This window comes from Pelodiscus sinensis, chromosome 20 (genome assembly GCF_049634645.1).
Source record: "Pelodiscus sinensis isolate JC-2024 chromosome 20, ASM4963464v1, whole genome shotgun sequence".
Taxonomy (NCBI): Eukaryota; Metazoa; Chordata; order Testudines; family Trionychidae; genus Pelodiscus; species Pelodiscus sinensis.
The window spans coordinates 12,441,685-12,465,188 of record NC_134730.1 but is presented as its reverse complement, the minus strand read 5'-3'; the positions used below and the strand labels follow the sequence as shown (position 1 = coordinate 12,465,188).

At 47.8% G+C, this 23,504-nt stretch overlaps 1 protein-coding gene across 2 annotated transcripts in view; it reads right to left on the bottom strand.

Moving 5' to 3' along the window:
• The window catches only part of JPT1 (Jupiter microtubule associated homolog 1), a 33,849-nt gene that overhangs the window by 5,287 nt on the left and 5,058 nt on the right, over positions 1–23,504 (bottom strand). Inside the window, exons 1-4 of one of the 2 annotated variants that reach the window (XM_006136413.3) lie at positions 21,569–21,727; positions 13,646–13,788; positions 12,622–12,710; positions 10,604–10,628 (exon numbers count right to left, since the gene is read on the bottom strand). In XM_006136413.3, coding sequence (XP_006136475.2) covers positions 10,604–10,628; positions 12,622–12,710; positions 13,646–13,788; positions 21,569–21,624 — 313 coding nt within the window. In that variant the 5' untranslated portion in view covers positions 21,625–21,727. Of the gene's footprint in view, positions 1–10,603; positions 10,629–12,621; positions 12,711–13,645; positions 13,789–21,568; positions 21,728–23,504 lie in introns of those variants that run through there. The other variant, XM_025178164.2, reaches the window with a different exon arrangement.

Sequence of the window (23,504 nt, the reverse complement as noted above, 5' to 3'; positions counted from 1 at the left end):
CATTATGCGCGGCAGTGACCTACCCGCACCCTCGTAGCATAGCTGAATGCAGGAAGTAATCCACGAGGATATACACCGCGCCGAGACTGGCAACCCTTTCATTCTTTCTGCCACTGAAATAAACAATTGAGGTGACTTATGAAACCCTCACATCCTATGTAAAAAGCCAATGCCCTCCTAACATCCAGGCAGTGCAAAGCCTGTTTCCTGGGTGATGTGTGTGGCTTGGGGGTAAAAAACTGGTAGGTAAATATCCTGGGAGAGATGGAAATGTGAGACAACCTTGGGTAGAAACCCTGAGTGTGGACACAACCTCACCTTGTCTTTAAAGAACACCGTGTAGGGTGGTTCTGAAGTCAGCGCCCTAAGCTCTGACACCCTCCTGGCCGAGGTAATGGCCACTAGGAAGCTACCTTGTAAGACAAGTGCTTCAGCGAGCAGGATGCCAGAGGCTCAAATGGCAGCTTCATAAGGGCAGTCAGGACCAGGTTAAGGTCCCAAGGCGAGACCGGCGGTCTCTCATATGGCATCATCCTGTCAATTCCCTTCAGAAACCTTTTAACCATAGGATTAGCAAAGATGGACCTCTGACCCTCCCCGGGGTGAAAAGCTGCTATAGCCGCCAGGTGTACCCTCAGAGAGGCTGTGGCCAGGCCTTGCTCCCGCAGGTGGAGGAGGTACTCCAGGACAGTCAGGATCGCCCCTTCACCCGGAGCGAGCATTCTGACCCCTAGCCACAAAGTAAACCTCTTCCATTTAGCCTCGTAAAGAGCTCTAGTGGATGGTTTCCTACTTTCTAACAGCACCTCCTGGACTGCTCTGGAGCAGGCTCGCTCCGTAACCGAGAGCCACTGAAGAACCACGCCACAAGGATGACAGGCTCAGGTGGAGTGTTCCTCTAGCCTCGCAGCTCTGCGTGCTTAAGTCTGGCACGAGAGGTAGCCTGAGTGGTCTCTCCACGGTTAGGTCTAACAGGGTGGTGAACCAGTGTTGGCGAGGCCACACCGGCGCTATCAGAATGGCCTGGACCCCGAACTGCTGCACTCTGATGAGCATGGATCAGGGGGAAGGCATAGAGTAAACCTCTGGGCCACCTGATCTGCAGCGCATCGCCCCGAGAACCCAGACCGTGACCCATGTACCAATAGTACTCCCAGCACTTGGCATTGCTCAGTGTCGCAAACAGGTCCAGACAGGGAAACCTCCACCTTTGGAAGACTTTGTGAAGTATGTCTCGCCTTAGCACCCACTTGTGTGCCTGAATCGAACAGCTGAGCCTGTCTGCTAGCCCGTTCCTGGTCCCTGGGAGGTGAGACGCCTCTAGGCAAATGCCATGGGCTACACACATTTCCCACAGTTCCCAGCACAGGGGAGAGGAACGCACCCCACCCTGCTTGTTGATATAATACATGGCCGTAGAGTTGTCTGTCAACACCGCCACCACCCTGTTCTGTAAGTGGGGAAGGAACGCCCTGTAGGCCAGCCTGACCACCTGGAGCTCCTTGATATTTATATGGAGGGGAACTTCCCCCTGGCAACCACGTACCTTGTGTTCTGAGGCTGCCCAGGGGTGCTCCCCATCCCACGTCCGAAGCATCCGTGACCAGTTGCACCGATGGGGACGCTCTGGTGAACTGGACTCCCGCACACACCCTGCCCTCATCCTTCCACCAGTCTAGTGAGCATAGGATCTCCTGAGGTATAGTCACCACCGCATCCAATGGCGACCTCAAAGGGTTGTGTGCTACTTTGAGCCACCCCTGCAATGGGCGCATGCGCAGCCTGGCATGTTGGCCACATGGCAGCGTGTACTTATGTGGTCCTAGGAGCCTCATACAGGTCCTTGCCGTCGTAGTGGGAAACTCCTGTAGCTCCGCTACCAATGAGCAGATAACAAGGAATCTGCCCCTCGGTAGAGACGCCTTTCCCGCGGGCGAGTCTAGACGGGCCCCCACGAAGTCTATCACCTGCGTGGGGTCTAATGAGGATTTGACGTCGTAGGCCGAGGCTCCCGAACAATGCCCTTGCCCGTGACATGATCTAGCACCTGTTCGAGACGTGCCCCTTATCAGCCAATCGTCCAGATATGGAAACACCTGGACCCTGTGCTGCCGCAGAAACGCGGCTACCACCGTCATACATTTGGTAAACACCCTTGGGGCTGTACACAGCCCAAATGGGAGGACCGTAAACTGGAATTGGTCCTGTCCCACCAGAAACCATAGGAACTTTCTGTGACTTGGAAAAAATCAAAATGTGGAAGTACACATCTTTGAGATTGAGGGCAGCGTACCAGTCCCCCTTTTGGAGCGATGGGATGATGCAAGCCAGCATCACCATCCTGAACTTTGCTTTTCTTATGAAGGTGTTCAGGTTTCGTAAGTCTAATATGGGATGCATGCCCCCCTTTGCTTTGGGTACCAGGAAGTAGCGGGAGTAGAAACCCTTATCCCTCATCTCTGGGGGCACTCTTTCTATAGCCCCTAGTGCCAGCAGGTTGGACACCTCCTGCCAGAGGAGTGTCTCATGAAAGGGGTCCCTGAAAAGGGACAGGGAGGGGCTGGAGGGCAGGGTAGGAAAGGAAGGGGATAGTATACCCCTGCTTTACCAGGTCTAGGACCCAGCGGTCCGATGTGATCTTTGCCCATTTCTGGTTTAAAAAAAGATGGTCCCCAAAGGGTGGATAGATAGGTGTGACTGATCCTCTGCTCTCCGGCATACCTTCAAAATGAAGGCTTAGTCTGGTGGCCAGGTGACGGCCCTGCACCTCTCTCTGAGTCCAACCGAGGACCTCTACGCCTACCTCTAAAAAGGTTGGGGCGGCTATTGTTGCGGCTCCTATCAGTGCTTTGCCCCCGCTGAAAGGGTCTGGGATAGCTTCTAGCCTGGAGGGAACGCCTGTGGGGGGGGCCGGGGTGTGTATCCCTAGCGACTTCAGTGTCACTCTTGAGTCCTTCAAGCTATGAAGCTTGGAGTCAGTCTGCTCTGAAAACAGGCCCGACCCTTCAAAAGGTAGGTCCTGGATAGTGGTCTGCACCTCGGACAGGATGCCGGACACTTGCAGCCATGCACTACGCCTCATGACCACCCCAGTAGCCATAGTGCGGGCAGCTGAATCGGCCGTGTCCAGAGCCGCCTGGAGGGATGTATGCGCCACTGCCTTGCCCTCCTCCGTCATGGCCCCGCACTCTTGTCGGGATTCACAGACTTTAAGGTCAGAAGGGACCTTAAAGGGATTCAGGGGGAAGCTGGCTGCCAAACTTTTGCATTGACGCCCACGAGTTAAAGGCATAACACCCCAGCATCACTTACTGGTTAGCTATACGTAGCTGAAGGCCTCCCATGGCGTAGGCCTTCCGGCCAAGCAGGTCCAATTTCTTAGGCTCTTTTGCCTTTTGGGGTAGGGCCTGGAGGCCCTTGATGCTCCTCCTGCCCCGCGGCCTGCACTACTATCAACCCCCGGGGCTGGATGGTTGAAAAGATGCTCGTGCCCCGCTTGAGGTACGTAGTACCATCTCTCCACACCTTTCTGGGTCGGCGCAATGGAGGCTGGTGTCTGCCACAGGGTCTTTGACAGCTTGTCCACCGTTTTATTCAGTGGGAGCACCACTCGCCCAGGGCCTGTTGCCGTCAGAATGTCCACCATAGGATCTTGGTCCTCCTGGACCTCCTCGTGCTGGACCACTAGGTTAACCGCCAACCTTCGGAGCGGCTCCTGGTGCACCCTTGCGTCCATTGAAGGGGGCTGTGGTGCTGAGTCCGCCAGACCCTCGTCCAGCGATCACGATGAGGACTGAGGGACTACCTCATCCTCACAGAGCTGCACCTCCGATTCCCCTCCGGCTGAGATGCCCATCAGGGCCGAGCCCAGCTGGGTTGTAGCCTCCTGCCCTTGGCCAATTACTTGAGACCTAGGCATTGTCGCCATGGACAGGCTCTCCTCAGGCAGAGGAGCTCTTAATGGGGTGGCTGATGGGGCACTACTCTTTTGGGACAACCCAGCCACCAACACCGTAGGAGGGGGCCCTGGGCCTGGTGGTAAGCCCAGGGTGTCCAGAATGGCCACTGGGGTTGTCCCTGCCACTGCTGCTGGTTCACTGAGTCCCAGTGACCCAATCTAACAGTTGAACAAGACCTATGATGAGAATCGGGACCTGTACGATGACCAGGCTGATGTCACCGATTCAGCCTCGGACTGACGAATAGTCAAATGCCGCCCAGGGAGGAGCCGATGACACTTGCACCCTTTGCTGCGCCACCAGGGCCGATGGCTTGCCCCTGTGTTCCACATGTGGTGCCAGCGGGAGCATAAGTGGAGGCACTTGCTGCGGCAGTACCGTGCCCAGCTGCATTTGGCAGACCGGTAAATAACCAACTGGTGCTGCCATTTGCTTCTGCACCGCAGTCTGTTGCGGTACCAGTGCTCCCAGGGCGTGAGCTGGGATCGGTGCGGGGAGAGGTAGCAGCGTCGGTGCAGTGCGGGGAGAGGTAGCAGCGTCGGTGCAGTGCGGGGGACTGGTGCCGAATAGGCCGTCGGGTGCCCAGGTACTGGGGCCATCGGTGCCGCAAGCGCACTTGCTACCAGTGCCACTGCTGCCGGATAGAGGACCGGGGTCGAGGCTGGTGTCTGTCCTGGCTCCGATGCCGGTGCTCTTGCCGGCACGGGGAATTGCTGCTGGTGCTGGGCCGAGGCCTGCACCTCGCCCAGAGAGTCCCACGGCCCAGCTGTCAGAGCCTGCTGGGAGGTGTTTGAGCCCTGCATCGGCATCATCTGCCCTCTCCTTCCTCCATGGCCATCTCAATGAGGTCTCAGGCCGCCTCAAAAGTTTCTGGGGTGGAGGGAGGATGGACCTCCCCTATACCCATGGGCTGCCCCGGGGTCCTACCCTTGTCTGGGCTGCGCCTCTTTTTTGAGGCCTTAGAAGACAGGTGCCCCTCCTTAGGGCACACCTTCTGGTCACTCCTCTCCATTGAGCATCCCCTCGAGCCCTTGGAGCCTCTTGGCACCGGGGACTGCGACCTATGTCTTGGTGCCTTATCGGCCTCTGACCGGTGCTTGGCCAACACGGGTGCCGCTGACGGCACGCAGCGGACAGAGTGGGGGCACTCCTTGCCCTGGGGCTGCAGTGCCGACTCCATTAATAGGAGTTTCATCCGGGAGTCCCTCTCTTTCTTGGTCCGGGGCTTAAAACTTACAAATAGAGCAGCTTTCTTCTTGATGGGCTTCTCCCAGGCACTTCAGGCAGTCGGAGTGAGGATCTCCACAGGGCATAGGTTTAGAGCAGGAAGCACAGGGTTTAAAGCCCTGAGGCCCTGGCATGCCCTCCCCTCACAGGGAGAGTCCCACTGTGCTCCCCTATCTAACTAATTACACTATTTACAGTACTTAACAGCTACTTAACTAGATAAATTTGTAGTTGTAACTATAGTACAACAGATAAAGGAAATACAACTGCTAAGAGATAGGCTAACAGCCTGAAAGCATGCTCCAGCTACCCTCATGGGCGGTAAGAAAAAACTAAGGGGGTGGAGGGACCAGCAGGGGTATATATGCACCGGTATATGGTGCCACTGCAGGGGGCTCCTTGCTGGCCCTATGGATACTGCTAAGGGAAAAAAGCTCCGGAATCCGTGCACGCAGCACGCGTACACCTAATCAGAATGGACATGAGCAAGCACTCGAAGAAGAATTCATGCTCTTGCCTCAGTAGATTCTAAAGTTGGTCTCAGAGTCCACCACTGCAATGCCAATTAAAATGCATTAGGAATGGCTCATAGGAAAACATTTAGGAAAACTGCATATTAGTCAAGGGCATTAGATACTCTTCCCACACTAACATTTGCTGTAGTATAGTGATAGAAATGTAGCCGTGTTAGTCTGGGGTAGCTGAAGCAAAATGCAGGACAATGTAGCACTTTAAAGACTAAAAAGATGGTTTATTAGATGATGAGCTTTCGTGGGCCAGACCCACTTAAAGCTCATCATCTAATAAACCATCTTGTTAGTCTTTAAAGTGCTACATTGTCCTGCATTTTGCTTCATTTGCTGTAGCGTTATCAGATGTCAAGCCCATCCCATAAATCTTTCCTCCTTAAATGGAAGTTCTCCTAAAGCCTTTAAGGAGAAGTCCTTTCAGGAAATGTAACTTCACAGCTTTGCTGATCTTCCAGAAGCTAAAGTTCACTGGTGTGGAAAGTGGCACTAAGGGAAGTATTGGTTTAAAGAAACAAATGGGTACTTGTTCTAATCAGGAAGTGGGCTATTTTTGTGTAAATGTAAGCAGGTGTGAGGCAATAGACTTCATCTAGACCCTGGAGAAAGATTATCCATGATCAAAGGCATCAATGGTTTTCCATATTTACATGGACTGTTTTGCCAATAAACTCCTGCTCAGCAAAACTAGTTGGTAAAGACTTTAAAGAGAAGACTATTTACTTGAAATAAAGAGGTGTGAAGTATCACTTTATCCTTGAGTGTTGAGTCATAGGTACATTTTTAAAGCAATCTGTTTTTAAAAGAGCTCTGTTGGTGTGAAAACTACATGGGAAGAGAAATTTAACTATATGGATAGAATCAACCAAATGCCATTCAATACACAAAATTTAAACTAGAATACAGAAAACTTACAGTTATAGAAAACAAATTACAAGTGCTGTTTAATTTGATGGTAACCATTTACATCCTACAAGGATAGGTAAGCTGTTTCTAACAGAGTACCTTCTGGCTTTTTCAAATTATGAAGTCTTGGTTAAAGCATCTAAGAGGTCCCTGCCAGAAAGATACTGAATGAAAAGCTCAGATTAAGAGAGCTGAAGCTAGATCTGCTTGGTCACAAAGGAACTAAGATTCAAGTTGCCAATGCCCCTAATGACACACCACAAGGCTTTCAATGACATCTAGATGGAGACACTGCATATCAGATTCTTAGTAGGAAGCATACCTTTTAGTGCATAAATAGCAAGGCTAGTCAGATAATAGTCCAATGAAGTTGGAGTGCGTGACCAAGGGGGGGGGGGGGGAGACCTACCACATGAAAAATATAATGAATACACATGAAACCTAGATTTTTCCAAGATGCTTTTTAAAAGGTTATAAATTGAAATTGCTATTAATATTCATGTACTCAAATATAAATTCCACCTAATTCTCCTCCTTGAGGAGGATGACTGTTAAGAGTCTTAAGGGGCATAGTAGACACCATTGCCCTAAGGAATCACAAACAAATCCCTACAGTTATCAAGTATCCATTTGGCTTAGTGAAGAAATCTAAGCTTTAATAAAAACATGAACCTTATGAATGCTTTTAAAGTCTTTTGGGAGTAGATTCATGTTCAAATGTGGCTCTTCAAATGTTCAAACCCTGTCCAATCAGAGGACAGCATTAGGAGCTGTTTCTTCATTGTGGACCAGAGTTGCAAGTGCTATATTTTGCAGGTAGTCACTGACTATTAAACATATGTTGGCAACAATCACAAAAAGCAAAATACATGACAACTACCTTCACTCAGACTTGAGATGTTCTGCAAAGACTATATTGTGCACTTGGCTCAACAGCTATGCAGCCAAAAGTGGTCTTTTAAGGGCATATATACTGAACAAGAAGCTACAAAGAACAGCAAGATTTAGTCACATTTCACTTAATTCTGAATTTTCTGTAGCAATACAAATAATGTCCTTTTATAAACAAAACTCAACTTAATATTTACAGTCTCTGAACTTAGTATCTAAGGTGTCAGCAAATTGTTCAGAAACTGAAGTCACTTACAGAGCTTCATACACACCGATTTTGAAATCCTGGTACAGGAAGTCTCAAACTTCATTGTACCGTGACCCCCTTCTAACAAAAATTACTGCACAATCCCAGGAAAGGGGACTGAAGCTTGAGGCTGCCCAAGCCCCACTGCTCTAGGCAGGGCAGGAGGGGAACCTAAAGCTGAAACTCCAGGGCTTCAGCCCCAGGCAGGGGCCCTGTAACCTGAATACTGCACTCCAGACTGATGCCCTCAGGCTCTCTCTTTAGCCCTGTGTGGAGGGACTCAAGCTTCAGCCCCAGAAAGTCTAAGTCAGCCCTGGAGACCCCATTAGAATAGGACTGCACTTGCAACCCAATTTGGCTCTCAAACTATGGTTGGGACCCCACTGTCCTAGTACTAATGATTTGTGGCACTCAATTAGGGATGCTAAAGAGGAGACTTAGAAAGCATCACAACTCCCACAGTCAAAGATTTATTTCATTTAGGTTAAATAAAATGCAGGGATGAAACTTGGTGCAGTACAGCAGTTGTATCTAGGGACAGTCCTTTTCCATCCCCATTTCCCCGTTACATGGGTTTCAAGTAGGGACACAAAAGTGCGTTTGCAAATCTAACCATGTAACCACTAAAAATCACAGTGGTTACACACACTGTGGACTCTGCAATATAAAGCTTATTTAAGCTTTATACTGCAGAGCTTGCAGCAGAGTCTCCTTGAGTGGGGTTGCTGCATAATTGGGGGGGGGGGGTTAGAGACACTGACAGGGGCTGCTCCAGCAGGCCCTGCGGGGCTGGAAGGACTCCCTGCCCAGGGCAGATGGGGAGCTGCCCCAAACCCCTTACAGGTCAACCTTTATACATCCCTACTTTCAAGTTAGCTCGTTAGTGCCAAGAAGCCTGCACTCGAGACTAACTTTACTGTTGGCAAAGGAACATGCTCAAACCCAAATCCAATGGGTTAAAAACAAGGACACAGGTATTCTACAATTAGACTTCATCTACATTAATAATATGGAGATATACCATCTCATGGAACTGGAAAGAACCTTCAGAGGTCATCAAGTCCAGCCCCCTGCCCTCATAGCAGGATCAAGTACCATCCCTGACAGATTTGCCCCAGATCCCTAAATGGTCCCCTCAAGGATTGAACTCTCAACCCTGGGATTAGCAAACCACTGCTCAAACCACTGAGCTATCCCTCCCTCCACATTCTAACCAAGCACAGCAAATATTCAAGTCATCACCCTTTTGAAAGATCCAAGAGGTAGTCACAGGCTAGATTTCACCACTAGTATCTGAACAAGATATATGATTCTCCCCTCTCCCGTAAAGGATGTAAAAGGTTAACCAGAAAGCTGGAGCAAGACCCTCCCCCTGCCACAGGACCCCAGCCCTCCACACTTAACAGGTTAGCTTTTTACATGGGTATTAACTCTTACATCCCTAATAGTTAAACTTTCAGTTAACCGATAAGCTGATGCTTAGCGGTTTCCATTTCAGTTAAAAATCTTCCCTCCCAGCTGGCTCCCTGGGAGTGGGACAGGCCTCTGGAAGCCGGTACGTGCCGGAAGATGGCTTATACTACAAGGCGCCTAGCGCATGGGGCAGACTGCCATGACCAGTGTTTCCTCTAAGATTTTCCATCTGTGAGCGGGGTGAAATGTGTCTTGTGCGCTGATGCTGATGTCACATGTGCTTGGTCAGATGCATGCCACACATCAGTTACTATCAATATATGTTAATAAGGGTTGCGGGAGACAAAATTAGAATGCTCATGCTACAAGCTGATGGTATCTTCTCTAACTGTTCTGTAGTACCCATAGTTCGGTTTTTTGTGTCATTAAGATGTGGAATGTAGCAGGGCATCCAGCCAATGTCTTTATTCATACTTCTGTTACAGGAATCAAATTTGTAAATGAAGTTAAGTTCTAAGGCTTCCCTGCAGAGCTGGCTTGTGAAATTGGCCAGAAACAATACAGTGACTTTGAGATCCATTAAATGAGTGCCCAAGCAAGTTAAAATGTTCCCCAACAGGTTTCTGTGTGTTGCCTTTTTGGATATTTGATTTTTCCAATAATTTTTTGGAAGTTTGGCCAACATACATGGCAGGGGATCATTGCTGGCATATATCACTTCAGTGGATGTGCAATTAAATGAGCCTCTGATATGGTGGTTTGTGTGTTTAGGACCTGTTATGGTATCGCTTGTATAGATGTGTGGACAGAGTTGGCACCAGAGTTGATTGCAGGGGTGTGTCCCTGGATTAGTATGATAGAGGTGTTGGGTGGTTAGCAGCCCCACTCCTAGTGGCAGCAGCAAACCACCCGCCCCACCTCTAGTAGCAGCAGCTGTCTTCCCTGTGGTCCTGGCAGCAGCCAGAGCAGGCTCCTCCTGCCATGTCCACGTCTCCACCCCAAGGCCCTGGCCATGGGAGCAGCCACGCAACTAACCTTCCAGGTCCAGGAAGGGGAGTGCTGCTGTGCAGCTCTCCAAAGGATGTGGGCGGGCTCAGAATTTTTTGTATATGGCCACACAGGCACACACCTTAGAGGGAACACTGGCCATGAGCCCCAGAGGCCTGTGGGGCACACAGGTTTGAGCCCCAGCCACTTCCAACCCTGGCTGGTCCAATTCAGCCTGATGAAGCTGGCAGGAGATACACCTCTCCAAAGTCATGCCTAAGCAATCTTGGACAGGCAGGTGTTAACTATTACAATTTTAGTCATTAAAAACTTATTTATATCCATATTTCCTTCCAACACTTAAAATATACCAGAACTCAATTCTCCCCCCCCCCCCCCCCCCGAGACTTCTATAGATTAGCCATCAGAAAGGGAGAGTTACTTACCAAGAGTGTCACCAGTTTCCCCGCCCTGGAAGAAAAAACACACACGTTATTTCCCTTTACTCTGCAATGCATTTTTAATATTAGATACAGTAGGAAGCACTGAACACCGGGCTCCACCTAGCAATGACTGCTAAACAAGGCTAAACAATATTTCTCTATACCTAGCACAGCCCTCCCAGTTTTGGGAATGAAGAAACAATGTAACAGCTACCTCTGAAACGCAGAAACAGGAAGCAATATTAGGATGTTGAATTTTCTAGATCAGATGTCAAGGCAGTACTGTGGATAATGCATGCAGAAGAACCACTATTGCCACTCACATCTATGGAGGTGGTCAATTTAAGTAGGAGTCTAATGTCAGTCAAGTGATCAGGGAAAGGGGTTAGATATATCTGTTTTTAAAATACAGACATGTTCATTAATAAGAGCATAATGGTAAAGACTGACTGGACATAGATGCCAACGCACCCTAAAGACCAGAGTTATAATGACATGGAGAAACCTGTATTGTGCTCGTGTGCAAGAAGCAGACAGGGCACTCAATCCAACACTGTTCATCTTAACACCTTTCACTAGAAAATTCACTTTGAAAGCTTAAGTTATATTTAAAACTAACCTGATAGCTAGAAAATGTGTCGTGGGAATTTTCATTCCCTCCCCCCCCCCCCCCCCGAAAGCATACCCTTGCTGTCTCAAAGGTCATTTAACTGCATGTGAAGTGGAACAAAGTGATTCTTACTGAGCTTACATTCCACTCAGTCCCAGTTACATTTTCTGTAACAGCTCTGAATTAAACTTCCTTACTTGCTTGAGCAGCTTTAACACCAGGTTGGGGCCCAACATGAAACTGTTGCTGGCAATCTATAAAGTACTAGGTCATTTCCCCGATGCAGATCAACCCATTAACAGTGAGATAATGAATCTTAGAATGGAGAGCCTGTTGCTCAGGTGTAAGCTGACAGCTGCACTGACGTCAACAGAATTACATGAGACAGGCTGAAGCATGTGTATGCACCTCTTAAGTTCTAGACAGGACTACACTATAATCATTTAAACTGCTTGCAGCTACAACTACTGTTCAAGTAAAGCATTCTGTGAGAGGAATGATATTGAAGAGTCATCTTCTTCATGCTACAGAATATATAATGAAATTAAACATATTAGAACAAACAGTTTACTCTGGTTTTCTGCTGTAACCATCAGATGAAGTTTATAGCTGTTACGTTCCAGTTAGCAAGCAAGACGTTTCTATACTCACAAGTCTCATTGTGAATCAAAAAAAGTCAACTTTGTCTGTGACTTTAGATGCCATTTAAATATGAATAACTGTAAGTCTCTACACACTTATCTGTTTTATCAAACCTGGGAGCTACACTTTGTAGTTTCTTTCCTTGAAAGCTATTGGATTTTAGGCTGCATCTATGAAGAAATCTAAAAACCAGTCAAAGCCTGCTTGAGCCTCTCCAGTTTAGCTATGTGCACAGAAGCTACTGTTCTAGGTCTTATTCTCCAGGATTTGGAATCACCTATCAAGCAAAAACCTGTACAAATAGCACAGTCCCTTTCTTGCCTTTCCACCTCAAGTTAGGCCACATACTTGCATCTGCTGCTCCTTGTAGATGGCAGCCAAGCAAGTCATTACAGAAGTATTCAGGTTACTTATTTTGCACTCCAGCACAAAACTAACATCCCCAAAGCACAGCTGCTTGAACTTTACAAGTCAATTCCGGTAATATTGAACCCCCATTAGGGCTAAGGCACAATTTTCCTCAGTATTTCCAGATTTTAGCAATGGAACAAGTCAGAAACATTTACTGAGTACCCAGTTTAAAAATCTAGAACTCAGTGTTTAGTTTGCTACCTCTCAGCTTATTAATGGTACTGGGAGATTTTATACTTTCTCCAGGTAGAAAATAAGAGGCCATAATAAAGCCTTCAGTCCCTTTTCCTACTATATAATCTTACCAGCAACCATTAAGCAGCCATAAGCATGGCACGAGCTTTTGATAATCACTGACCTTTGGATCTATGAAGTCCCCACAGTTTGCATCAGAAGAGTTTCTCCTTTGTGGTTCAGAATCTTCTCTCACACCTCTGGGCATGATCCCTGAAAGCAGAATTTTGTTTTAAAAATGAGTAGTCTCATGGCAATTTAGAGACCAACACACACATGCAAGCTTTCATCTTGAGATCATCTAATCTGACATAGGTTTTGCCCACAAAAGATCATACTATTTTTTTTTGTTAGTCTCCAAGGCCATGCCTACACAGCAAGCCATTATTTCAAAATAATATTGAGATGGACTTCTTACTCTGACTCCTGTAATCCTTATTTCACAAAGAGATAGTGACGTTGAAGGAAGAGTGCTTGCTCTTCCTTCGACTTCCTGCTGTGTAGACAGTGCCAAAAGCTAAATTAAGCTATTTTGACTTCGGCTGCACAATTTACGTAACTGATGTTACGTGTCTTAATTCAACTTTTGCCCTGCAGCGTAAATATGCCATAAGGTGCCACAGGACTACTCCTTTTTAAAACAGAGAGACTAAGTCTAACACTTTTGAAGTTTTAGTAAGGATGTAAATTCAACCTACAAGAAAGCACACTAGCACAATTATCCATAGTTTTATTTCTCATGAACTAGTGAAAGAGCAGTGACAACCAAGATTTCACCCCAGGTATCTTGGTGTCTCATCACTGCAGTATTAAAATGCCTCAAACAGTCTATCCTCACAGCCTCACCCCTTTGAGATAAATATATACTTTTTCCTCATTTATACATAGAAACAGAAAAGGTGTGGCAAACATGAGAGATTAAACCACATTATCTGAATCTCAAACTGCTGGTGCCTGAACTTAAAAAAAAAAAAAATTTCCCCCCCTCAATACCATCAACTGCATTCACTTCAAGATGCTAATGATACTGCTTTGCAGTTCAAGGGACCACTTGAACCAGCCTTTTCCATAAAGCATTACAAAATTAGAATAATCGCTGGACACTAGCAACACTAGAATAGACACTAAAACCAGAGTGATGCTTTTACCTGTTGATTCAGCCTTAGAAAGTGGAGTCTCTTCAGGAGGACCAAAGATGTTGGATGCCATTCTGTTCCTTCGCACTGGCTGCTCTTTCGGCAAATCAAAGCCCAAGTTGAAATTGGAACCTCCGCCTGGAGGGCGCAGTACCCTGTAGAAAGATTTAGTATGACAATCTTATATTTCAAGAGTTTTATCATGTTTTGGCATACACAAGCCAAGCACAAAAATGGGAACCAAGAATGAGTTACACTTGTAGCTCACTCCTGGACCTACAACATACTTCAGGACAGCACAAAGAAATCTGTTCGGTTGCTGCTATTCATACGGAACTGATCAGAGGACTAGAGAGAGAGACAGTGCAATTCACTACACTAAATAAAGATAGCCAAACAAAGGGGGGGGGGAAGGGGGGGAGAACCTTAGCCAGCTCCATTTATCCAAGCATCTCAGAATCAGGAAAAAATACTACATTTCCAACTCAGAGCCAAAAACCTATTTATCATAGAGTCCAATCTTTCAATTGCTAGCAGCCAAATTCATTAGAACACCCTACAAAATTAATCTTGAAATTAGCAATATGGCAGAGACCAACATTTGGCACATAAACCACTGTACTATTTGCACCATCACTGATTGTGTCTAGCTTCCAGACTCTTCTATTTGGAACTGTTCCAATTTTTTTAAACCCAAACATGCAGCAAGTTCCTGAATTAAGAGATGAGCCAAAAAGCTTATAGTAAAAATTGCTCAAGTGCCATCTGTATTGAACAGGGATCAAGGGGCAGAGTTTAGCTGCCAAGCAAAAAAGGCATGGCATATAGCTCAAACAAGCAAGATAAATCTAGCAGTGAGACCTTGAGCAGGAAGTAGTAAGAAGCCTATCTGATACCTCCTCCAGAAAGTCAAGAAGAGAAAATAAGAAAGTGCACAACACTTAAGCTTTCAATTCCTTCAGCCATATTTTCTTCAGCCTAATCTCGGAAGATTAGCACCACTGGAGGCTAGATGAGTAAGGAACAGCTCTCAGACAAAATTCAAAATACTGCCAAAGTTGTTGATTCAGAATATCAAATGAAGTTATCATATTAGGAATGTGAAATCTTAACCAGTAAGCATCACCTTACTGAATGGGTGAGGCATACCTATCCAATTAACTCTGTGGTGTTCAACTAGTTCTATAGTGGCTACTGCTATCGCAAACTAGCCACACTCAACCAGCCAAATAACCACATGTGGCTAGCACTGGGTTGGGCAATAATTTTGGATGGGAGGGGGGGGGGGGGCAGGGCACTTCACAAATTTCAGAAGTTGCCACAGGCTGACCCAGAAAGGCAGGGCCTCAAGCGGAAGGGGCAGGGTTGAGAACCACCCTGCTGGATACTGTGACCTTATTTTCTGAACCAGCTGCAGCTAGAAAGAAGAGTTTAATTTAAATTATGAAACAGATTAAGTGTTTTAACTTTCTCATGTTAGTTTATCAAACCTCATTTTAAATAAAGTAAAATATTATGTCCAACATAAAAGGTTTCAATGTTTTGTTTATTTATGGGAGGGGTGGGGAGCCCTTTTTTGGGCAGGGGTCACTGACTCACCAAAAAAAAAAACTTCCACTCTCCCCCCCCCCCCCCCACTGATGTGGCCCCAACTGAGACACCTCACTCCTTTGGTGTGCCAGCCTCATGGGGGCAATTGGGGGGGGGGGGGGGGAAGAGGGGAGGAAGAGCAAGGGTATGTCTATACTACAGTGTTATTTCAAAATACCTATTTTGAAATAATGTGTCTACACACAAAATGCATTTCGAAATAGCATTTTGCTATTTCGAAATAGTGCATCCACACTGAGTGGACTCTGAATCGCATTTAAGGCTGGCCGGAACCAGTTGCAGCAGGGCACCAGGTCAGGATTTACTGCGTGGGGCTGCTGCCTGAGACTGAGGTCTGTGCTTAAAGGGACCCCCTCCCAGACAGCCAGTTCTCAGGTTTCCCTGCTTGCTTGTCTAGCTGGATGAGAGACAGCAAAGCATTTTGTCTCTGCACACTCTGGTTGCCCTCACTCGGGACACCCCAGCACTCTGCAACATGGAGCCAGAATTGCCCCTGGGCACTCTGGTGCTTCTCGTGGATGCACTGCTGCAAGCCTGGCTGCACTTTCTGCAGGCTGCCATCCAGGACGTCCATTGGGGCGGGGGGGGGGGGGGGGGGGAGGGCTGTCAGTATCCAGGAGGCCCTGTGGGAGAGCTTCCACCCTGAGGAGCACTAAGAGCCTCCCTGGTTTGCCCCACTGGGGGCTTGTGTCACATTTCTCCCTCACATCCTTCCACTTACCCCTCCTTAACCTCCCCTTCCTGATGTCAAATAAAATACATGTATTTTTTTCCATGAACACAAACTCCCTTTATTTAACAAAACTGGGGGGAGGGAGAAAATGAAACTCTGGTGAGACTGAGGAAAGGAGGCAGGAGAGGGGAGAAGAGAGGGTGGGAGAAGGGAGGGGGAAACCTGGGAGGAGGGAGCTGGAAAGGGGAAGCAGTGGGAAGAGAAGCTCAGGGCTGCGGGAGGAGGGGGGGGGTCTCACCAGACCAACTTGATTATCATGCAAACCTGCTCCTAGGTTCTCATGTGGCCTTTGGTGGCCAAGCTGGCAGCTAGCCTGCCATAGACGGCCACATTCCTCCATCTAGTGTGGAGATCATGGATGTTGGGGTATCCCCCCCCCCACCCTGAATAAGGTCCATGATCTCCACCCTGTAACAGGAAGGCTCCCGGGAGCTAGCAGACTGCTCCTGTGGAGCAGTGAAGGGCTGGCTGCTAGTGGCTTGCTGGCTCAGGTTTTGGGGCCACTAGGTATGGGGCAGTGACTGCTGACTCTGGGCATGCAGGCTTGGAGCTGGCACAGGCACGGTGGCCAGAGTCTACCTTGTAGAATGAGTATCAGAGGGGTAGCCGTCTTAGCCTGAATCTGCAAAAGCGGCGAGGAGTCTTGTGGCACCTTATAGACTAACCAAAGTGTTGAAGCATAAGCTTTCGTGGGCAAAGACCCACTTTGTCACATCTGACGAAGTGGGTCTTTGCCCACAAAAGCTTATGCTCCAACACTTTGGTTAGTCTATAAGGTGCCACAGGACTCCTCTTGTAGAATGAGGTTTACCAAATTCAAAATAAGTGCTCTGCTATTTCAAATTCACTTTTCTGTTTAGACATACCCAGGGGCTGTGTCTACACTGGCATGAATTTCCGGAAATGCTTAAAACAGAATAGTTTTCGTTATAAGTATTTCCGGAAAAAGAGCGTCTACATTGGCAGGCTGCTTTTCCGGAAAAACCCTTTTTCCGGAAAAGTGTCTGTGGCCAATGTAGACGCGCTTTTCCGGAAAAGAGCCCTGATCGCCATTTTCGCGATCGGGGCTTTTTTCCGGAAAAGACTACTAGCTGTCTACACTGGCCCTTTTCCGGAACAGTGTTTCGGAATAAGGACTTATGCCCGAGCAGGAGCAGAATAGTTTTTCCGGAATAGCAACTGATTTTGTACAGTAGAGCATCGTTGCTTTTCCGGAAATTCAAGGGCCAGTGTAGACAGCTCGCAGCTTATTCCGGAAAAGCGGCCCAGTGTAGACACAGCCCCAGGGAATGGGGTAACTGAGGTACAAGGCTTCCCATAGACCAGATTTTTTTTCTGGTGTTCTGGAGTTAGCGGATTTTATGGACCTCCTTAGGCTCCAGAGTGGGGAGGGGGAGATGAGGGGTACAGTGCAAGAGACAAGGCTGCCAGCAAGTAGGATTAGGATGGGGTGCAGAAGCAGGCTGGGAGTAGGGCATCTAGCCAAGTGGAGGGAGCAGGAACAAAGGAGGGTGCAGTGTGGGGCCAGAAGAGAGGGTGCAAGAACAAGGGAGGGTGTTGGAACAAGCTGGGGGAACAGGGGTTTTGGGAGGGAGGGAAGGGACAGGATTGGGGTGGGAGGGTCTGGGCATGAGAGGGGGAGAAAACCTTCTCTGGCTTCGTGTCCTCTTGAAGCAGCGGCTGCAGCCACACTGACCCGGCCACCCCAAAGGCACTGCAGCCACAGGCTAACCCAGAGAGGCCACATGGCTGAGGTAGCGATGCCTCCAGTGCCAGCCCTGTTGAGAAGCCTCAGCCCCAGTGCTGCCTCTTCTCCAGCAGCTCCGTGGGGGTGGAGTGGCGGAGCTGAGCTCCTTCCCCTGTGGTGCACACCTGTTAGGGGACGGGGCCTGGAATTGCCTCATGGGCCATATCAAAGCCCAAGACGTGCTAGATCTGGCCCACTGAGGCTTCTGCCCACCCCGGGTTAGCGGCTAGCATGCTGGACACCACAGAGTTAACTGGTAGCCAGTGAGGGAGGGAGCAGCTACCCACCTGCCATGGGCAGGGGCTGTGCCAGATGCTGCGGGTCCAGGCGCTCCACAAGTAGGGGAAGCCTCTGTCCACAGGGAGTCCAACCCACCTCGGACAAGGGCTGCTCTAGCAGGAGCCGGTGGCAGCCTCAGGCCCTACATGAGGGCTAGGAACAGGAGCCCTGTGGACTGTACCAACCAGGCTGGAGCAGCCCCCAATCTGGGATCCCACTTAATAGATTGAATGTTAGGTTGACCTAATAGTTAACTGATTAACCAGAACTTTACATCGCCATTTCATATACAGTTCAGACCCAAACTATGGAGAATGGACAGTCGGGTGAGTCTATAATAGTGAAGTGAGGATCCCGGTACTTTAGTAGGGATGTTTACTGTTTTAACAGACTAATCATGGGACTGCTGAAAAGCTCAGCAGTTACACATGCTGCAAGCTCTGCCGCTTAGTGGGGCTGCCAGCCCCTGCTGGCTCCACTCCTTGGGAGTGGCTTTGCTGCTGCAGCGAAGCCACCTCCTCAGGAGTGGGGAAAGTTTAACCGATAATATTAACTGATAAGCTGATGCTTATCGGTTAAACTCTAACATCCCTACTTTTTTGTACAATTAAGTCCCCTTAACAGTTTGGGTCTTATGCTACAGTTCATAGTGAAATGCTACAGACATCTTTCTACTATGCAAAAATTCAAACACAAATACTGCAGAGCTGGAATAACGATCCTGTGACTCAGATATGGATGATCGCTGCCAGGAATTAATTATTCTCAATGAATTCCAAACCTTAAGCCTACTGCACTAAAGGCAGAAACATAAGACATCCAATTACTTTTATACCTTGATAACCTCAAATGCAGCAGAGCAACAAGCAACACAACTTTCATACAAGAGTGAATTAATTTGTTTGATATTCTAGAACTGAATGGAGTTTTTAAACTTACTTTGAAAACATCCTTAGAGGGGAACACCCCTAAATTGCACTGCTTCTTAGTATAGCAGGGATTCTGTACAGAATCCCTGCTATACTACACTACACACTGAACATACATCCAGACTACCCAGTAGATTAAACACAGCTTTTAAAAATCCACATATACCTTTATGATTTCTTTAGTCCCATTTCTGAGGCATGTAGTTTGAACAATTACAACAGTCAATTAAAAATTAATCTACTGAATACTATATCTTGTAAAGAAAATTTATCCTTCTAGTGAAAGTGTTTAAATGTGAACACCACCTCTCATCTATTAGTTGCAGTGTTCAAAGATGGACTTGCAACCACAGCCCATATCTCCCCCTATTGACAGATTAGTGACAATCATTTCCTAGGCAGACTGATGTCAAACAGACTAAGACAACACAAAAAAGGGTAGCCAACTGCTAAGTGTACATAAGAACGGTCATAATGTATCAGACCACAGGTCCACCTAATATTCTGTCTTCCAACAGTGGCCAATGCCAGATGCCACAGAGGGAGTGAACAGAATAGGGAATCTTCAAGCAATCCCTCTCCCGTCACCCATTCCCAGCCTCTGACAGAAGCTAGAGACACCACTCTTACCTTCATGGAAGTTAGGTCCATCAATGGCTATTAGCCAGGGTGGGTATCTAGTTCTTTCTTGAACCCTGTCTTCACATCCTCCTCTGACAAGGAGTTCCACAGGCCCAACCATGCACTGTCTGAAGAAAAGCTTCCTTTTAAACCTGCTACCTATTATTTAGTGACCCTTAGTACTTATGTTATGGGAATAAGTAAATAATTTTCCTTATTCACTTTTTCCACACCACTCGTGATTTTATAGACCTCTTATCATATCCCCCCTTAGTCTCCCTCTTATCTAAGCTGAAAGTCCCAGTCTTTTTAAACTCTCTTCATAAGGGACCCGTTCCAAACCCCTAATCATCATTGTTGCCCTTTTCTGAACCTTTTCCAACGCCAAGATCTTTGAGAGGAGGCAACCTCATCTGTATTCAATATTCAAGATGTGGGTGTACCATGGTTTTAGAGGCAATGAGATGTTCTCTGTCTTATTCTCCATCCCTTTTTTAAATGATTCCTAACTTTGCTTTTTTGACTGCCGCTGCACATTGAGTGGATGTTTTCAGAGAACTATCCACAATGACTCAAGAAATCTAGTGAAGCTTCAACATGTCTGACATTCTAGTCCAGCTAAGCTTATCAGCTCACCCTTTTAGTCATCATCCAAGCCCAGGATTTTGCAATTGCCCCGCCAACAGCCACACTTTTCCTGAAATACATTATGTTTTTAATTGGATTTCATGCAAAGAGCAATGAGAAGCAAACCTCAGCTCCATGAAGAAAACACTCTTGCAACAGAACCAAATACCCAAATTCTCAACAGGAAGTTTCTGCTTGTTTAAAACCGCCACTTATCAAACAACTGCCTAGTTCCAACTTGCCCAGAAGACCATGATTTACACTGCCAATGCTGAGCTCAACTGTAGTTTGAGATAATTTTTAAGAAATGCTATGCAATCTCTCACAAGTGATCTAATTAAGTTCTTTGTTTTAGACCAACCTTGGCTTCCCTGATCCAGTCTCATGCTCTCTCTTGTTCTGGTATTTTTTTTTTAAATAAAAAAAGCCCTCTTTTTCACAGCAGTTTCATAGCCCTTGATTCCTGCCCCCTCAAGATGGCTCCCACATCATTATGTGGGAACCCCCGCCCTCAAAGAATAGCCAGTGCACCGCCGCAGGTTTTGATCAATGGAGAAAAGATGCTCAGTGAAGTAGCGCCTTCACTTCCCCCAGCCCTGGAGCATGCTCTTAGAGATCCTGCTGCCTATAATCCGTTTAAAGCAACAGTAGACAATGAGCTTGACAATATAGACACAGTCCAGCTGGCACAATCAAACCTTCCACAAAGTTCCAGGACCCTACAACTGTCCCCGAGTAGGAGCAGCCTCTTAACAGGAATGCCCAATGAGTTACCAGCGTGCCCACTGCCCCTGCTAAGGTTCACAAGTAGAGAAGCTACAGACGAGAGACAATAGAGCCAGCTCCAGCCCCACCCAGTGTGGGCAACCCTCCCGGGGCACCGCCACTAGAGCAAGGAGCGAGCTACCAGCAGCTCAAGACAGGCGGCACCAGGGACTGCAGGGAGGACGGCGCCGGGGTTTTGGGGAGGGACCGAGAGGCGAATCCAACTGCGTGGCTGGGCAGCGAGCTCCCTTCCTTTGTTCGGCGAGCAGCCGCACGCAGCAGCAGCCGCCCGGGGCGGGTCTGCCGCGATCCCAGGCCCTGCGGCTCATCCCCAGACAACTGCGTCAGGGCTTCGCCGCGAGACAGCGAACCCCACGGGCGGCACATGCCGGCCAGCCCCGAGAGATCCGTCAAGGCACCGCACGGCTGGACCCAACCCAGCGACGGGGCTTCACGGATCCGGACTCCCCGTCTCCCTCCGCGTGCACGCCGCCGTCGCGAGAGGGAGCCCCTCAGCGTCACCCCAGCGCGCGGCTCCCCGTCACGGCCCGGCCAGTTTTGTCCCCCCGCGGGCAAACGGTCCCAACGGCCAGTCAGCCCCGTTCCCTCCCCGGTCCGCCCACCTGGAGCTGCTCCTTCCGTTGGGGTCCACGCCCTTGAAGGTGGTCGTGGTGGTCATGGCGGGGACAGATGGGCGAATGCGCTTCCGAGCAAGAGGCTGGCAGGAGGTGAACTTCACTCCCCGCTGCTGGTGACAACTACTGCAGCTGCCCCCCACCCCAGCAGCCGGTTTTTATACCCGCAAAAAGACGCGCCCCACCCTTCGGCTCTCTCATTGGACGGTTCAAACCCGATCCCACCCACCATTGGGCGAGGAGCCGCCACTCTGTGCTTAGTCCCGCCTCAACCTGTATTCTGAGTGGCATAGGGCAGCCTTCTTCCCTGCCCCTAAACTTGATTGGGGGAGAAATAATGTTCTCTCAGAGTGGATTGGCTGCCTTTGGTGCCGGGATCCCTTTGTTGCTAAATGGAAAGTTCAGTTGTCACTCACCTGACTCGATTCTGATTGGCTCAACTATATATGAGGCCAGACAAATCTCCAGTAAGTCTAGTTCAACAGATTTTTCATTATGAGGGGGCACCGTTGGATTGGAACTGAAGGGTCCCCACAAATGGAGTGACTGGATCTAGCTTAGCAGCACTACAGTGGGAGGTATCAGGCCAGAAATTCAATCTTCAACCCAATCACCACCACGTACAAAATACCTCAAAATTGCTCTCATGTTGCTGGTGCTGTCTCAGAAAGTCACCACACCATGATGTAATGCTCTCATGCCATGTCATTACCTCCAAAGGTAATCTTCCTGTGATGCAATGTGAAGCCACCATCTCAAAACATAATTTCAGCACCTACCCACATCCATATGCTGAAGTAGTCCCTAGCCCACAAAAAATTATGCCCAAATACAACTGTTAGTTTTTAAGGCGACACTAGATTTTTTTTAAATGCCCATCTAAGGCTATCATCGTGCTGTAACAAGCAATAACACCGATTGCCTCAAAATGTTCTGCTGCAATGCAATGGCGGCAACTAAAATTTCACAAACTCATGGGATACAACAAAATAGCACCACTTCAAAATCTGATCACACAATGATAATCATAGTGCAGCCTCTAACGTCCAGACAAAGAGACATACAGCAGTGCTTCAAAATGTAACACACAGTAGTGATTTTGTGTCAAAAGATACGTGATGATGCATAAAATTCTGCTCTTTCAGAATCACATTCCGTTACAATACATTAGCACTGTATCAAACCAGATTCTGTTCTATTCTCTATAGCTTCTTACACTACACACCACCAAAGTACCTGAGCACCTTCCAGCAATGCATTAAGAAACATGACTAACATTGGTCATATGTTTATTCTCTCATGATAGCTTGCAAAGTACCAAGGAAATGGACTAACCTTGAACTTAGTCATATGTTATTTGGAAAATGGGAATCATATTCAGATTGATTAGTTCATATTCTATTCTGATAAATAGCCCACTATAGTTATGTAGGTTAGAATTTTGTCTAATAGTTAATATGTCTCAAATCTCAGTTACTAGCCATAATTTCTATAATACCTTCCATCCAAACATTTAAAATGCTAACTGATTAAATCTCCTAACACCCCTGTGATGGAAATCAGGAGTATTAACCCAGTTTTACAGATGGGGAAATGGGGACACAGAGGTGAAATTACTTTACAAGGGTCATAAAGTACCACAGAATGGAGATCAGAAGCCAAATTTCCAGTCCAACTTGCTTCTCTACCCACAATTCCAAATGGCATGTCCCAACTCAACTACATAGCCTCCCTATCACTCTCCCTTAGGAAACAAAAGGAAATGAGTGCCTCTCAGGTCTGAATACACTGACTTTTGTGACCCAGTTATAGCAGAAATTAATCTGTCTGTAATGGTATACCATCCACCTATCGCAAGCACCCTTTCTGGTCTAGTAGGAGTGCAGTTTTTTCCACTTCCTCTGCTCTCAGTTCCCCATCAACT